This window comes from Sinocyclocheilus grahami, unplaced genomic scaffold, assembly GCF_001515645.1.
Source record: "Sinocyclocheilus grahami isolate Dianchi unplaced genomic scaffold, SAMN03320097.WGS_v1.1 scaffold39.1, whole genome shotgun sequence".
NCBI lineage: Eukaryota > Metazoa > Chordata > Actinopteri > Cypriniformes > Cyprinidae > Sinocyclocheilus > Sinocyclocheilus grahami.
In genome coordinates this window covers 1,244,954-1,263,666 of record NW_015505218.1, presented here as the reverse complement: position 1 = coordinate 1,263,666, position 18,713 = coordinate 1,244,954, and the positions used below count along the sequence as shown (strand labels likewise).

The window sequence follows — 18,713 nt, the reverse complement described above, 5'->3', positions numbered from 1 at the left end:
AACCGTGGCTTGTGTACTGCAAACACATACCAGCTTCATCACTGTGTCTGTCACGAGACTCTGTTCCCCTTTCGGGCTTGAAATTATGGTAAAACTAATTACATTTTTTACTGTCTTTACATTTATTTTGAAAGATGAAGCTCGAGATTATGGTAAGGGGCGTTACATTTCCGACGCGTGCTTGCGGTGTTCGGCCAATCACAATGCACTGGGTCAGCTGGCCAATCAGAGCAGACTGCGCTTGTCGGAAGGAGGGACTTTGTAGAAAACTAAGTGTTTGAGAGAGGCGGGGCATAGAGGACCTACAATAATGTACAGTATTTGAAAAATAATGTGTTTTTTGAACATTAAAGCATGTCAGCATATTCTCTTACACCAAATACACCAAATAATGATCTTTAAAAAAAGCATCATATGACCCCTTTAATGTCTCTACGCGCATCAAGCCTTCATTATCTGAGCAAACAATCAAGCTCATCAAGCTCCATTTTGTGGGATGAGTTTGAATGCTTTGCAGTAGTTTTGATAAAACTACAGAATTTATTAGTTTGTAATGCAGATTGTCGATTCAAACAAGTTGATAGGAGAAAAAAATACTGGCACAAGGGTAGCTGAGAAGTCTTAGAAATCTGCAAAAGCCATTCATTATATCACCCCAAGAGAGCTTTTGTGTGGGCATCTGGATAAAAATGTAGTTTCATATCATATTATTTCATTCCATTTGCAGCTGAGAGGACCTCCTGGTGGGAGTTCTGTCCAGACATATGACATTTAAAGTCTGAATCTGTAATATTTTCACAAGTAAATAATGTTGGAGGCCTTGGTGCAAAATTGTATTTTTCTTTAAAAAAGGTTTTGTATTTGTTTACATCTGTCTTATTCAAACATAAGTGCAATGTCAATATTTTTACTACATTTTATATGTAAAACATAATGTAATTTCTTTGATAATATTAACTCAATTTTATATTAAACATGTTTCTGTCTACAGCAGGATTGAGATATGGATCGTGGACTAAAACGCAGCAGTAACAATGCTGAGAATTTAACTTTCGGGGACTGTACTGAGAGAAGCCTTTTGACTGATATTGGTGCCAATGCGTCTGCTTTAAATACATCAAAAGATGTCTTGAATGGACTGAGTGGTAGTGACGCTCAAAGAAACCTCTCTATGGCAGATCCATCCTTAATGGGACGTGACATACAAGAACCAGATGTTAAGGCATTCAAACCTTTCAGAATGCAGCACCAGCAAAAGGTAAAAGAGCCCCTCAACATTGGGGATAACTTTTCACTCTTGGACGAGAGCATTGCAGACTTAAATCGTGGTTCTGGCATCCAGGCCCCTGACACTTTTGCAATGAAAATGGAGCAGTTTTCCCCCATGGAGAAAGATAGGCTGGACTTTCCACCCTACGACTATCCAGATAAGGAAACGGATGGTAATGAGAGAGTGATTGGAGACAACTCCATTGACATCCTAAAGGATCTGGACTTACCTGACTCCCTATCTGACCTGAATGAGTTCTACGTTGCTGATGAGGCTGCATTCCTTTCCTCGTTAGCAGTGGATGATGCCTTGCTGGGAGAGAGCCACTTCCTAAAGGATACCAGCCCTGTTGTCACTGGCAGCAGTGCAGCCTGTGCAAATGTGAACGGCACGGGGAAACGGCAGCAGATGGTGGAAGCCAGTGTCAACATGCCGGTCATAAAGACAGAGAAAGACCCAGACTTTATCCAGCTGTGTACACCGGGTGTCATCAAACAGGAGAATGAGAGGCGGAGCTACTGTCAGATGTCAGGGATGGGTGGGCCTCACAGTGGGCCCACCGCTTTGGGAGATATGGGCAGACAGACATACCACTACGGAGCCAACACCGCCTCAGCTGTGAGTTTACCAGATCAGAAACCTCTTTTTGGCCTGTTTCCTCCCCTACCTACCTTAAGTGATGGCTGGGTTCGAGGAAATGGATATGGAGATCCGTCTGGCATGCAGAGAGCCAATGAGACAGTACTTCCGTCCACCTATCCGTGCAGCAGGTAGGAATGACTTTTAAAGGCTGTTGAATGAGCAGCTTTATTTTGATGAAACTGAATAATTTGCTCTAAAATAAAAATAAGCTGAGCTGTGGTAGTGCACTCTATTGTGTATATTTATCGGTTTTAGGACAAAACTTCTGAGAATTTTAAAATCGTGATTTCCAGGCCTGAAAAAGTCAAGGAAATGAATGCAATCTTTTCTGAAGTAAATATAAATTTTGTAGTTATTCTGAGCTCTATATGTTTCATCAGCTGATGAAATTGTGGCCATTATGGGAAATCTTTCCCCATAACGGGCATATCTGCAAAATGCAATCGTGGAAAAATGTACAACTCAAGGGGTTTTCAAAGTTTTAAAACTAAGATTTGCATGCTTGAAAAGATAAAATTATACAATCTTAAACATTTTTGAAGGTTTTATAGTGAATATACCTTTTGTAGTCATTCTCAGAAAATATTTCTAGGATTGAGTGTGATCTCAATCCTCATCCAGTCAAGTGTCAGTCAGGAAATCCTGATGACAATGTGGAGTGGATTCTGTATTCCAGACCAATTTGCTCTGTAGCATAAAAAAAACTGAACACAAAACTTCTCATAACTGCATGATATTGGATGAAGCTGTTGTTTGCTGCTTTAATTAGTTTGAACAGAGCGTGTGCTGGTCCACTTCTTCTCCCAGGAGCCTATGTGTGCTGATCTGTATTGGTGCTTTGCCTGTCCAAAGCAAACACATGGGCCTGATGGTGCTCCCTTTGGCCCAGAACGGCACACATGTGCTCCTCTCAGAGTCTGGTTTCAGGAGGCTCTAAGCATCAATATTGCTGTTGCTGATGTGATGTTGTTTTTCGGTGAGTGTGGAAAGGACTAGAAGCTATGAGTCATTATGGCTCAAAATTCCCCGAGTACTGGAAATAATATAAAGTGTGTCCATGGTCTTGACTCTTGACCAGTATTACTTTGCTACTTGGGGTTGGGTTTTCTGATGAAATGAATAGTGTTTTACAGCCAAACTTCTAGACTGAGATATGAATTTATATGCTCTGGGAGATCCTGAAAGATATGGACTTTTAATGACCTCGCAGTTATGCTTTTGTTCACGTTTCTGATTTGTACGTGTCACGGTAAAGCGTGAAATTGTGACTCACTTGTTATTTGATAATGTTTTGTTGTTATTTTTCTATCCAACTTGATCCGGCCATGCCAGACTCATTTGCACAAGAGAAACCTTTAAACCTTTTCCCGATGGCTGAATGTTAATTTGACAGTCTATTTAGAAAGCCAAGTTAGAGATATTTAGGTCAGCATGTTTCTCCCGCTAAACCAACTTGGACAGTTTAGTGCTGTGTTAGGGGAATCTTATCAGTGTTAGTTATCTGAAATTTCACCGGACTCGTTTTTATCTTATTTATTTTTACACTTCTAACATGGCAGCACTGTATTAATATTTCTTAAACATTGTGGTTATAATTTTTTACGCCTCTTACACTGCAAACAGTTCAGGTTAAACTGTCAGACTTCATTTAAACTGTGTTTTAAAGGAATTTCAGCCTTAAGGCTTGTTCACACCAGGACGAATATCGCGCGCGGAGTTGTTATGGAGAGGAATTGCAGATCAAATAGGATTCGATGTGTACCGGGGTATTTCTGTTTTTCATTGCACGTTCACTCGGCTCATCGCCTGCGAAAATTGTTTGGGTATGAACACAAAAGATGTGTCGAAAAACGTCGGCGATAAGCACCCGCGATAATTGTCCCGGTGTGTACGAGGTTTTAGGTATGGCATTTTTGCTTGTTTATCATGGTCTTTCTTCTTATGAACACATTTAAATTTAAAGTTTGAAAGTTTCCCTGACACACACTGATTATATGCATTCAAAATTAGTGTTGTTGTAAGGCCGATAGCCTTGTGGGCAGTGCGCCAACATACAGTGGCGTTGCGCTATGCGCGTCCCGAGTTCGAATCCTGACAGAAAGAAATATCAAGGATCTTTCTCGATCCCGTCCCCTCTCTCTCTCCCACTTTATTTTCCTGTCAGCTCTGATCTGTCCTAACACAATAAATGCAAAAATGCCAAAAATAAATCTTAAAAAAAAAATAGTGTTGCCAAAAGTACAGACTTCGGTACCAGTCGGTACTGAAATTTTAAAAGATGTGACGATACCAGCATTTCCCGCTAGCATTTTGAGTGCTGTTTTGAGTGGATTCTTAAACACCTCTGATTGGCCATAGTGTTAACGCATTCAACAGATATGTCTGTGATTGGCTACAATGATCATCGCTTCATGCTCTTCACCAAGCACTTACACAGATACACACGGGAGCGTTTGAAAGTCACGTCTATCAGCGGATCCGTCAGCGGATCCCTAATATGGGTAACACTTTATTTTAAGGTGTCCTTATTACACAGGTTACATACTATTATAATAGCAATACATTATGCATAATTACATGCAAGTAACCCTAAGCCAAACCCTAATCCTAACGCTACCCATATAGTTAGTACTTGTAGTTAATTATTATTAGAGGTCGACCGATGTATCGGTTTTGCCGATTAATCGGCACCGATATTTGATTGCTGGAACTATCGGTTATTGACAAAAATCCATGCAGATAGTTGCGTCCATTGCTGGAACGGCTGACAAGGGTCTGCTGTCATTATACAGTATGAGAGCGGCCTCTAGTGGTTGAAATCACTAACAGCACGTGCTATTTATTTAGACACGTGATACTGCACGCTGAACAGAGCGGGAAACTTCAGACGCGGATTTAAATGCAGCCGACAGAAAATCCTGCCGCACCACAGAGCGCCATTCACATAGTTTTCCTTTAAATTACATTAAATTGGTCCCGAATCGTTGTTAATGTTAATCGTTGTTAATGTTAATCGTTGTTAATGTACATAATGAATTGTGTATTGTGCATTTTCAGCAAAACGTTTCTCTTTCTGTGGCTCTAATAACGTCTGTGTGCTTCATTTATAGGTTGCACTTTCTCTTTCTTTAGACACGTGATACTGCACGCTGAACAGAGCGGGAAACTTCAGACGTGGATTTAAATGCAGCCGACAGAAAATCCTGCCGCGCCTCAGAGTGCCATTCACATCGTTTTCCTTTAAATTACATTATATTGGTCCCGAATTGTTGTTAATGTACATAATGACTTGTGTATTGTGCATTTTCAGCAAAACGTTTCTCTTTCTGTGGCTCTAATAACGTCTGTGTGCTTCATTTATAGGTTGCACTTTCTCTTTCTGTTTGCTCCGTTTTTTTAAACACCAAACTTCATCCATGCCAAATTGTTCGTTCTTGAAGTAAACTTGTGTCCGTTTGGTGATTAAATAAACTGTTTTAGACCGCTGCTGGAGTTGAATGCGACGCGGAGTGTGTGTGATACCAGTGAGTTCTCCTAGACTCAGCGCTGCACTTTTATTTTGATAAGATAATCATCAAGTGTTCAAGAATAGAAGAAGTTAAAGTGTGAAAGTATACATACATCCATATGTATATAATTTTAATGCTATAGCCTTTGTGTACATATTTAAAGATGTGCATCTTTAAGCATGACTGTTGAAATGTGTGAAATGGTAACACTTTAAAATAAGAGTCCATTTGAAGCTTTAAGATTAATGAAAGCTGTGTAAGTATTGACGTGACATGTGGCCAAGTATGGTAACCCATACTTGGAATTAGTGCTCTGGGTTTAACCCATCCAAAGTGCACACACACAGCAGTGAACACACACACCGTGAACACACACACGGAGCAGTGGGCAGCCATTTATGCTGCGGCGCCCGGGGAGCAGTTGGGGGTTCGGTGCCTTGCTCAAGGGCACCTCAGTCATGGTATTGAAGGTGGAAGAAAGCACTCTACATTCACTCTCCCCACCTACAATCCCTGCTGGTACGAGACTCGAACCCGCAACCTTTGGGTTACAAGTCCAACTCTCTAACCATTAGGCCAATTCTAACCATTTCTCGGCGAAGAGTGATCATTGTAGCCAATGCCAATAACAGACATTTCTGTTGAGCGCTTGAAAACTATGGCCAATCAGAGGTGTTTTAGAATCCACTCAACAGCGTTTAAAATGCTTTAAAATTTCAGTTACACAGAGACAAAACTTACAATTTAATATGTAAAAAGTAAGCCATAATATTCTTTTAATGCATTGCAAGCCCTAGTATTTTTTTTTTCAGTTTAGATGTTATTCATATAATTATTAAATTGTCCTGGTGTTTTGATGATTATTTAGATTTAATGAATGTTATATAGTTAGAGTCTTAATTTGTAGGTCCTGTGGAAATGTTTGATATCTTTTTGTCCAGTTTGCTTCAAAGGATTTACCAGTCATGCAGGCTCAGGAATGTGAACTCCTGAAGAACAGTGATGATAAATCAAACATTCCATAAATTCTCATTCACATGTAACGGGTCAGATAAGAAGCGGGTTCTGGAGCATTGAAGGCGGAATTGCTGACAGTTTTCATGTTTACATAACAGCAGCACAGTCTGTTGAAGTGTTTTTTTTCTCATACTGATATGATTTGATATAATATAAACTTCAACTGGCTTGAGAGCCTACATGCACTTTTATGATCAGTCAGTTATGTTCTTTGCAATACGCTGCGCATATGAACACTGTTTTGTTTAGAATTGTTTAAAACATTATGCACTTTTCTGAACCGACACTCATGCAATTTCAATGCTTTGAATACACAATTTAATTTAACTCTAGCCCGCTCTATTCTAATTCTATTCTTTTAAAAAACTCGCCCCTTTTAGGCTTGCACTCTATTCATTTACTAACTGCTTGTTAGTAAAAAAAAAAACCTAACACTAGCTTCTCTATTCTTTTTTTGTATTCTATTCTATTCTATTTTATTTATTTTCTTTTTATTTATTATACAATTAACAAAAGCAAAAAAGGCCACTAACACTAGCTTGCTCTGTTCTATTCTGTCTGTTTTATTTTTATTTATTATACAATTAACAAAAGCAAAAAAGGCCACTAACACTAGCTTGCTCTGTTCTATTCTGTCTGTTTTATTTTTATTTATTATATAATAAAAAAAAAAAAACTTGCTACGTGTACTGCGTCAAGCTAACTGAGACTTGTTATAGCACTCGGGTATCATTACTCTTTTGTTGATTTTGATTGCTTCCATCGTCCTCATTTGTAAGTTGCTTTGGATAATGATTAAATGTAATTGTAAATGTAAATCTAAGGTCATACTTTAGTTTAAGATCCAATTCTTGATATTAACAAACCATTCTATGGCTTTTACATCAATAAACCCCTAATTTGCTATTTATTAATAGTTAGTATGGTAGTGTTTAAGTGTAGGTATTGGGTAGGATTAGTGATGTAGAATATGGTCATGCAGAATATGTGCTTTATATGTACTTATAAACAGTCAATATGTTGTTAATAGGCATGCTAATAAGCAACTACACTGAAGTGTTAGTTGCGTTTTCTTATGGGTTTATGAGACAAACCAGTTGCATTTTCTGCTAAATTCAAATATAATTACTAAAAAAACATCAGTCATATATAAATCTGCTGTCCGTAACTTTGTGTTCAAAATTGACAAAATATATATAATAAGCGAGTGCACCACGAATCCATTTTCCAAACCGTGTTTTTGGCTTGTCCTGAATCACTACTGTACACCTATAGTAAGGGGCTATTTTAGACTGGTTCGGGTAGGTACCGCTGCAGAGTAGCCTGGTACCTGTGTGATTCGTCATAGACATAAACAGAGAGCAGTAGCTACAATGTTCTCCCGCAAGACACGCGTAGTTCTGTTTATTAACCGCTAGAGTGCCAAAAGTTACGGACTGCAGCTTAAAGTACAACATTTTAATTTAGATTTCCAACCCTTTTGACATCCCTAGTAATTTTGGGTTAATTTAGCAAATGGCTTAAGATTTAACAAAAGTCTCTAATAATAGTAAATAATATTTATTGAAACATCTCAGCATTAGAAGTTAATACAGCAGCTCTTTAATGTGCACATGCATTACAGGTCGAAAATGAGCCAAATTTTGAAAAATAAGTGCCAGTGAGTAATGCTTGACTTAGACTTAGAATTGTTGACTCTAGCAATTCCTTAAATCACACCTTTGATAATTTTTTAATGCCAACTTCCCATTTCTCAGGCTTGTTTCTACTTGTTTTGTGATCTAAGAATCAATGGAATTTCCAGCAGCGGGTCTTAATTCCAGTAGCTCTCATACTGCAGCCGAAAGAAATATCTCGTCCATACTGGTCCGTTCTGCTCTCTTTCCTGTGGGCAACATACCTGGTGTGTTTGAGGCATTAATTCACTTCAACAGTGGGTGATGCAGGAACACAGTGGTCTCTGACTGCATTTAATTTGGATGTTAATTCAGCCCAGTTGGAAGAGTTCTCTGCAAAGGTCAAGGACAGTCTAAGTCCTCTGCAAAGGAGTCAAACAGTAGTTTATAGCTGTTGAGATTCTAATTAATAAATATTTAGGAATTGATTTATGTAAATGATATTTCCACATATGATAATATTTAGTTGAAAAGGATAGTTGATCTTAGGAATCCTATAGCACCCATATTAAAAATCAGCAAATAATAATGTTTGCATTTACCAATACTGCAAACTAAGACAAAATATTTAAAAAAATCAATGTATTGATTGAAAGCATTTATTTGTTTATTGTTAATTAATCAAATAACATTTACAGTAAAAAAAAAAAAAAACTTGTTAGTTACCCGAAAAAAAAAAACTATAGAGAGGTGCTTATTGAAACTTACTGTTTGTATACAAATGAGTTTTTTTGTTTTTTGAGTGTTGATTATCATATCCAAAGTATAGCAAGTAAATGTAATATTTTAGGCTCTGTTGAGAATTTTAACCTTGAATATAGGGCTGCGTGATATGGGCAAAAAAAAAAATCACAATAAAGTTTTATTGGGGGTGGTATTATGACGGTTGTGGAACTTGTGGGGGACAATTTTCCTTTGATTATGTCCTTGCTTTTATTAACCAGTTGGGTAAGAAGTAGCAGCTCTTCTTGCATCCAGTTTGGTTTTCTTTTACGTTTGCATGTCTTCCTATCAGCCATGATTATTCCACTCTGTTGATTAAAAGGCTGTTTATATGCATATTCACTAATTGTTTACAAGAAGCATACATATCTTTTAAATCTTTACCTTATCTACTAAAGTGTTTTTCACTATTTTTTTCATGGGAGCCGCACTGATAGGGCAAAGTCAGTCGCAGAGCCACTTTTTCCGCGAAGCATCAAAAGTTACATCCAGTCATAAATAGCATTTATCAATTTTTTTTTATCAATCTGTCATATGCAATGCAATGCAATATAAAAGGGGCTATCATTCTTTATCATTTACCAGTCAAATTTGTAACTGAGACAAGATTATTAAAAAAAAGAAGGATTATACCTTAATGCTGGAAAGACCTTAAGTTATTTAATTTTTTTATACTAGCCCATCATGTATCTAACCATCCAAGTGCACATTCGGCGTTAAGAGCTGTTAAGATTAAAACTGGCTAATCCGCAGTGAGTCAGTGTCATGGACGTAGGACAGAGCAAGTGTAAATATCTTTTCTAGTCTATATTTCCATCTTGTAATGCCGCTGGTTTAGGTATTTTAAAATATATATATATAAATTATTTGTAATAGAGCAGACACTGTCTGACCATGTCTACACCGGACGCGACAGTTGTCGTGCCGCGCTAAAAGTCTGTCTACACTTGACGCGACAAAGCAACAGTTGCAAATCATTTGAACGTAGTGCCAGTACAGTTTGTCATAAATAGAACGAGGCATCAGTTTACTGATGGGGATCGTGTCGCATTGCATGGTGCTGCGCCGCATCCAGTGTAGACAACATCACTGGGTTCTATTGTCTTTTGTCGGATCGCGTCACTCGCGTCCGGTGTAGACATGGTGTGAGTTTTTTTTAATGGGTTATGTTATAGCCCTGCTTGTTTATAATGTTTTTATGAAATATCTGTATTGACTGCATGATCATATCATCGTATTATTTACTGCCATGCGAGCCACAAAGTAAAGCTTGGAGCCGCGCAATGAGTAACACTGATCTACTAAGTGTCCTAAAAATTAAATATTGGACAAAATAAAAATAAAACAATACTAATAACATAGGCTGAAATAAATTCATACATTTTACAGCAGCAGTGTGATTTACTAGTCTAATGTAGCCTACCGAATAGCCTAAACATTTTATTTTTGTATTAAATAGCACTGTATGTATGAACAAAGGCCTCCTGTAGCGAATCGATGCGTTTTTGTAAGAAAAATCCATATTCAAAACGTAATAATCACTTTAATCTAGCTTGCGCCAACAGTTGTACACGGAAGCAGCTCTGGGCTGATGACGTATGAGGTTAGTGTTGCGCATGCACCAGTGAGTTTAGAGAAAACCAACGTTTGTTAACAGGAGCCTTTAGCAAATGAAAACCAGTCTCCTCTTGGCTTATATCAAAATCCTCTTACATTCTTCTTTACAAATCCTCGTTTTGTACTTCTAATTAGTGACCGTTATTTTGTTTTGATCTCTCCGCTGCGCTTCCGCATTCGTCACTTCTGAGCAGCGCATGCGCAAAGCCGACCTCATACGTCATCAGCCCAGAGCTGCTTCCGTGTACAACTGTTGGCGCAAGCTAGATTAAAGTGATTATTACGTTTTAAATATGGTTATTTTTCTTACAAAAACGCATTGATTCGCTACAGGAGGCCTTTATTCTGCCGTATGAGACACTTTTTTTTTAATGGATGGGCGCTTTTTATTTAACTTATTTTGGACTGAAGCACTGCAACACCCGCTGAGTGCCATTAAAAGCTGAAGAATTCTAAACGAACTGTTATTTTGACCGGAAAATACAACGAAGAATATATAGTAGCACGTCAATTCTGGTATGTAAGACTCTCTCACTCTCTTTCTTTCTGCGTGTGAGACAAAGCGACAGCGAGTCGTGCACCTTCACACTAGAGTTTATGATACGTCAAATACAGGTATGCTGCGCATCCATTGAGAGGAATTGAAAAATAGCACAGATCACTTGACGGAGAGTAAAACTCTGAAGTGCACAGAGTTTTTGGCGAGTGAAAATATATCTGTGATAAACTTATACTCAGCCTCCAACTCAGACACTGGCGAGTGAAATCTAAGAATTTATTAGCCAGTGGCTAATATTAGTCACATATGCGAGTGAATTACTCGCATTGTAGAGGGTTGAATAACATTTACATGTAATAATCACATGTAGAACTCGTTTCTGCTGTTGAATGAGTGCCAGTTGTAAGTGTCAGGCTCTGTGTTAAGTGTAGTCATGTGACACAACAGACCCCCTGCTGATTAGTTTCATTTCACTTCTAGAGGGTGCGGTCGCACTCTAGAACCCTCCAGTGCCACCCATGGGAAAAACCATTATGTGTGTGTTCAGTGTGCTGATATCTGATAGTTCCAAAAGTTGTTTTAATTATAAATAGGTAAGCCTCTAGTGTCGCAAAATAATTCATAAAAGTAGTACATACACTACAGTACATTCCAACTAAACTTTAAATTGTCAAAAAAAATTAGAATTTAAATATATGTACACTGCTGTTCAAAATTTTGGGATCAGTAAGAATTTTAGTGTTTTTTTTTTTAAAAGAGGTCTCTTATGCTCATCAAGGCTGCATTTATTTAATCAAAAATACAGAAAAAAATTGAATATTATTGCAATTTAAAATAATAGTTTTCAATTTAAATATACTTTCAAATTTATTTAGATATATTTCAGTGATGCAAAGCTTAATTTTCAGCATCATTACTCTAGTCGTCAGTGTCGCGTGATCCTTCAGAAATCATTTTAATATGCTGATTTATTATCAGTGTTGGAAACAGCTTAATGTTTTTTTTTTGAGTCTGTAATACTTTTTTTTCAGAATTCTTTGATGAATAAAAAGTTAAAAATAACATCATTCATTTAAAATGGTAAAGACTATATTGCTAGAAAATAATTATATTAGTTTTCATCAGTGTAACATATCATTGCTTTATAAAAATATGAATTTTATTACAAAAAGAAAGAAAAAAATAGTGTATATTGTTACAAAATATTTATATTTTAAAATAAAATTCTGACCTTTGGAACTTTTGAACATTTTGGTAAAACAATCTTAGTGCCCATTACATTTTTATTGTATGAAAAAAATAGCCAGGATAGTTCTGAAATTCAACAACTATTTTCGCGAAAGAGACACATGGGTTTGGATTGAAGACGAGTGCAAATGGTGAATTCTCCTTTTGTGGGTGAACTGTTCCATTAAGACCTCGGTTCTTGCTCTGTTCTTCAAGTGGGAGTCCTTGGCCTAATTTCCTGAAGTTGCAACTTCGCCCTCAAGCATGGTGAATTCCTCCCCTCTCCCTGTTTGTTTTGAGTTTTCTAGGAGCTTGGGTTGGATTTGCTTTTGGGTGCTGAGTTATTACAGTTTGCAAAAGGCAGTGCCTGAGTCCTTTGGAAATGTCATTGGCTCCTTAGCTCTTTTCCCTGCAAATTCATTATGTGTTTTTTCAGCTGCTCATACATCGATTTGTGTGTGATTGCTATATACACACAAGCTGTGGTTTTTACCAGATTTAAACCCAATTTAAAGATTAGTGCTTAGATGTCCACTGCTCTTAGTAAGGAAATGTACAGCAGGATGTGGCTGCTGTACTCACTCACCTCACATGAATGAAATGTAATCTATGACACGACTGTTGTTCGGCATGCTGTATTGAGCAGCCGAGTTCAGTTTTTAATTGTAGTGTCTGTTCTCTTACTGAACTAAATTATTTTTATTACTATAAAAATCAAAACGATGGTGGGGGACGGTGCCGCGGTGGGCAGGTGACGTAACTGGTGCTGCGGCTTAACACCGGTATTACCGCCAACACCATCTATCGCAGCAAGCCTACGATATATGATGGTGTTTTTTTTCATGCATGACCGGGTGTTAACCACATTTTTTACTGATTGAGAGAGGAAATACTGCAGTAGATTGACTTAGAAAAAAATTGTCATTTTAACTGAAGATATTGTTTGTCATTTAGTGTTTCTATAAAATAAGGGGGGAAAAACTAAAAATAATACTAAGATAACAATACTTCTACGAATTCTACTACTAATAATATAAATAATATAAAACGCACTAATGATTAATGAGCTGCTGGGTTCATGAATATTAATAACGTTGCCTGCGTTCGCTCGAATTTATTTGCTGAAATCAAAACAAGGATGATAATACGTGAGCGCCAGCCAACGAGAGTTTTTAAAAGCTGAAGAATTCCAAAGGAACGCTGTTATTTTGGCAGGAAAATGCAACAAAGAATATAGTTTACATGTAGCGCTTCAATTCTGCATGTTATGTAAGACACTCGCTCTGTCTCTCTCTTTGCGTGTGTGTAAGACAAAGCGACGGCAAGTCGCGCGCCTTCGCACTAGAGTTTATGCAAGGATGATAATACGTGAGCGCCAGCCAACGAGAGTTTTTAAAAGCTGAAGAATTCCAAAGGAACGCTGTTATTTTGGCAGGAAAATGCAACAAAGAATATAGTTTACATGTAGCGCTTCAATTCTGCATGTTATGTAAGACACACTCGCTCTGTCTCTCTCTTTGCGTGTGTGTAAGACAAAGCGACGGCAAGTCGCGCGCCTTCGCACTAGAGTTTACAATACGTCAAATACAGGTATGCTGCACATCCATTGAGAGGAATTGAAAAATAGCACAGATCACTTGACGGAGAGTGTAACTCTTGAAGTGCTCAGTCAGAGTGTCTGGCGAGTGAAAATATATCTGTGATAAACTTATACTTAGCCTCCGACTCACACACTGGCGAGTATAATCTAAGAATATATTAGCCATTGGCTAATATTTGACATCATTTAGTTGCCCAGAGTGAAGATTTAGTCGCATATGCAAGTGATTTACTTGCATTGTAGGGGGTTGTCCATCTTCACCGGCATGTTTAGTAACACATATAGCTGTGGTGCGCTCACCACAGTGCAACTCAAACAGTGTCGTGCCACGCCGCGTTCCGAACGCTGTTTAAGGGACATTCACTGGTATTGTGGTATTTAAAAATTCATATCATAACAAAAATAAACACTGGTATTCGGTATGAACAGGTATACCGCCCAGCACTAACTATTTGGAACCGTAAAGTATTTGTACATTTAAGTCATAAGAATGTCTTTGAATTATAACAAAATATCAAAGTGGCAATAATTTTAAAGAAAGTACACTTAACATTGTTACATTTAACACAAAAATATTTGTTAGGTTTCAGATTGAAAAGCAGAATGCACTCGGAAAAAATTAGGTAATGAAAGGTCAAATTTTTTTTTAACTGTAATCTAAATGGCAATGAAACAACAACAACAACAATAATAATATCTGTATCTTTACCAAAATACATTTCCTCAATTTCACATCTTGGATTTGATCTTCCAAGGCATAATGTGAGCTCTTTTGGTGTCTGTGTACAGTATATATTAACTACATAAAACCCCATGGTTACTAGGGCTGGGACGATACGCTAACCTGCCAATTCACTATCTCGATACTTGTGTGCTGATTCAATATAAAGTAGTCAACATTTGAAGTGGATCAAAAAAGTTCATCAAAGTTGTCCTAATTTTTAAATGTGATTGTTGGTACATTTTACCAGTTTTTACCATACTTTCAAAACAGAAATTCAAATAGACAAAATGTGTTTTACTGAGAAAAAACAAGATTTGGTTTATAAAAAGACTTTTTCCAAAAGGTACATCTGGAAAAAGGGGGTCGTCTTATAATCAGTCGTCGTCTTATATTCAGGCCAATACGGTATATATTGCGATTATGTAACTATTGCGATTCGATTGTCTTATTACAATTTCTTGTGATTTTTGTTTGCTGATTAAAGACTAGACAATGGGAAATACTTGATCATACCCTTAAAGAGACTGTATATGATGAGTCATGTTAACAAGAACAATGCATCGAATCTTTCTGAACTTTTATTTCAGGAGCATACACATACACATTGTATATTTTAAAGTACCTTGAACCATGAAACTTTCAAGTACCAAAACCCTGAACTTGCACATGAATATAATAATCAAATGTTCAACTAAATGAGTAGAAAAAATACCCTCTGAAATAAAATAAAGTGCTATGTTACTTTGCATACCCTTTTATTCGTGTTTAGTCATGCTTTCCTGGCAGTGTGTAAAATCCAAAGTGTTTCCATGGTTTTGCTTTCTCGTGCCGGCTTGAAACGTATACATCATCTAATACAGCAGCACTGGCAATTAGGGTTTTTTTCCCCACCCCTAATGGTTACTGATATTTAATAATTGCTTGGGTAATTCACAGAGTTTGATTCCTTCGCTACATGTTTGGGGGAACAAAAAGCTAGTGAAAAATGACTGAAATAGCAACTGTAACTAAAGTGGGCTTGGCTCAGCATTGGCGGACATTGTTTTTATTTTTTTATGTTCCTGATTTTCTCTTTAGTAGGGATTTGTAAAGCAATTGGAACGTTTTGTCTTAATAGAAATATTACACACCAATCTAAACAGGCTGACAATTTTTTTTATATTTTGGTTAGGGACACTCCATATGAAGTAAAACGGCAGAATTATTGGATGTAGGGCTGGACGATATCAGTGCTGTGTTCAAAATATCGATACGACGATGTATCGTCACAGAGATTTGATGATACGAGTATCGATACAGTTGGCCCTGTATCGATATTGTGGCACGTGTGCAGCAGTGGACCACGCTTAATTTGTTTAAAATTGTACAACGTTTAAAATTGACTAGAAAAGTGCAAGGTTTCTAAAAAAGAATGAATAGAGCATATATAGGCTACACCAAGGTTTAATCTGGGCGCAGAGGAACACAACTGGGCTGCCTGATATAAAGAGACGTAAACCCCAAAACAGAGCTTCACACTTGCGCAATACAGAAATATCTGCTAAGTGTGTTACTTATCTTTGTCAACCTGGCAACCATGTGCACACACGCTCTCTCTCCACTGTGGATAAACGCGCTTGCTTTCTGAAAACAGCGGCTAGCTTGCAGTTTAGCGATCTCCACTTCAATAATCTATTCTCAGAAAAGTGTAATTCATCAACTGTTCATTTACGAGAGAGAGAGAGAGGTTGTGTATGTATGAATTACCACCGTTAAATCAGCCTTGAGCGTGTGTGCGTTAGATACAGTGAAGACAGCGCGTTATTTTAGAACTCTTCTCTTTTTTTTTTTTTTTTTTATTGTAGAGAGGGTGTTAATTTGTGCAATGATAACCTACCAGCAATGTAAATAATTTTTTTAATATATTAGAATGAGTACATTACAATATACATTTATTAGAACAAGTACATTATTATTTATGGGCTTAAAAACAAGATGCAAACAATCAGAATATTGTACCTGGTGGAGAGTGCACAATGAAACATATGCAATTACCTATATTGTACTGTGGTACAATTATAGAGGCCCTTCATAATGCAGAGGTCAACTGCCTGCTCTGCCAATAGTTAGAAATGGCACTATAGTAAGCAGTGTTTAATAAACAGCTGTTTTACTAAATTCTGCTGAGGTGAAATTCAGTGCAGTCATGTATCGTGATACGTATCGTATCGTGGCCTCTGTATCGTGATACATATCGTATCGTGACTTTGCTGGTGATACACAGCCCTAGACGATATGGCCAAAATTTATATCATGATATATTTCTTAATTTCGGTCGATACGATATAATTCCGATATGGATATGAACACTATTTATCTTTTGTAACATTATAAATGCCTTTATCATCACTTTTGATCAATTTTATGCATCCTTGCTAAATAAAAGCATTAATTTCTATAATTTATTTCCAAAAAAAAAAAAAAAAAATTATATTGAATGGAATAGGGTATAATGTTACAAAAGCTTTTTATTTCAGATAAATGCTGATCTTTGGATCTTTCTATTCATCAAAGAAAAAAATCCTGAAAAAAAATGTACTCAACCGTTTTAAATATTGATAATCAGCAAATCAGTATATTCAAATTATTTCTGGATCATGTGACACTGAAGACTGGAGTAATAATGCAGAAAATTTAGCTTTCATACATCACAGGAATAAATTACATTTTAAAATCTATTCAAATCGAAAACAATTTTAAATAGTAAAACTATTTCAAAATTTTATCATCTAATTTATTTTATTTTAAATAGAAATCTTTTGTAACATACCTTTTGTGCAATTTAATTTACCCTTGCCGATGATACTTTTTATTTTAAGACTAGAGAAGACTAAAAGTTCAGCTTTGTCATCACAAGAATAAATTACATTTTAAAATTTATTCAAAATAGAAAGCAATTTTAAATAGTAAAACTATTTCAAAATGTTACTGTTTTTGCTGTACTTTGGAGCAAATAAAGGCAGCCTTGGTGAGCACAAAGAGAATTCTTAAAAAACAAAAAAACTTTTTAAATATTACTGTTCAAAAACTTTTGACTGGTAGTGTGTAGGCTGATTATTCTTATAGATTGAAACAAATGTGCTTCAGCCAGAAAAAAAGGGTATGAAAAGGCGCTGCAGAAAACAGAAAAAAAGAACAACAACAAAAACTGGAAATGTTGCTGCAGACGGGCTTATTGAAAATGCAAACTGATTCTCTGCCAACAGGAGGCGCTTTAGAGTGATAAAACTAGCGGTTTCCCCAGTAATGGCTGCAATCAAAGAACGCTACTTTATCAGATCAAATGAAAATGCCATCGAAACTTTTCTGAAGACGGTCGGTTCCCTTCAGAGATACATTCAAATAAAACACCCGCGCCGCGTTTTGATTTTGAAACGTGCAGTGCTCATGTTTATTCAACGAAGTCAAACGCACAAATAAATCAGCGTATGGTAATGTATATCGAAATATCAGAAATGTGTTTAAAAAATCATATCACAGTTATTGAAAAAAATTATATCGCGATGCATATTGATATTGAATTATTGTCCAGCCCTAATTGGATTTATAAAGAAAAAAGCTGTTAGTAGGACATGCTCCATTGCACTGTTATACCTTTTATTGCCTTTTAATGTACAACCATTTAAAGTAAAATCTCTCAGGGACTGTAATGTACATCTGATGTGTTTAGATTTTTTGATCTTAATTCAGAGCTCGCTTGTCCTTGCACGTAGTACACTGGCAGCCACTTAAAAAGGTTAAAAAAAACATCTGTTGATCAGCAACTAACTAAATCGGTCTTCATCCCACAGAATGTTATTTCGCTTGCTCTCCATCAATCTGTCTTTCAGGCCTCTGCTTATTTTGTGTCTTCTGTCACATGGCATTATTGTTCTGTTCTGTTCTGTCCTGTTAAAGGTGAATTTCTGGAATTTTGCACTGCTGCAGTGATTTTATGAACGTTTCTGTCGTGTGCTTGACATCTGAATGCAAAGAGGGACATTCAGCCCCTAATTACACTCCATTTTGCTTTGTTTTGTGACTGCTAAATGAGAGATGTTTTCTCTGCAAAATTAGTTTCCCTCTATTTGCATCAAAAGTAGAAACTAAATTGCACCTGCACCATAAATGGCACATATTTGACTGAAAAGAAAAAAGTAATGTGAAATGTTTTTTTCTTGGTTAAAAAAA

The 18,713-nt window shown here is 36.8% G+C and overlaps 1 protein-coding gene across 3 annotated transcripts in view; it reads left to right on the top strand.

Moving 5' to 3' along the window:
• Positions 1 to 18,713, top strand: part of LOC107581902 (glucocorticoid receptor-like) — an 84,540-nt gene that overhangs the window by 2,563 nt on the left and 63,264 nt on the right. For 2 of the 3 annotated variants that reach the window (XM_016267583.1, XM_016267580.1), the window contains exon 2: positions 995 to 2,040. In XM_016267583.1, the coding sequence (XP_016123069.1) occupies positions 1,004 to 2,040 (1,037 nt within the window). In that variant the 5' untranslated portion in view covers positions 995 to 1,003. Of the gene's footprint in view, positions 1 to 991; positions 2,041 to 18,713 lie in introns of all 3 variants that reach the window. The other variant, XM_016267582.1, reaches the window with a different exon arrangement.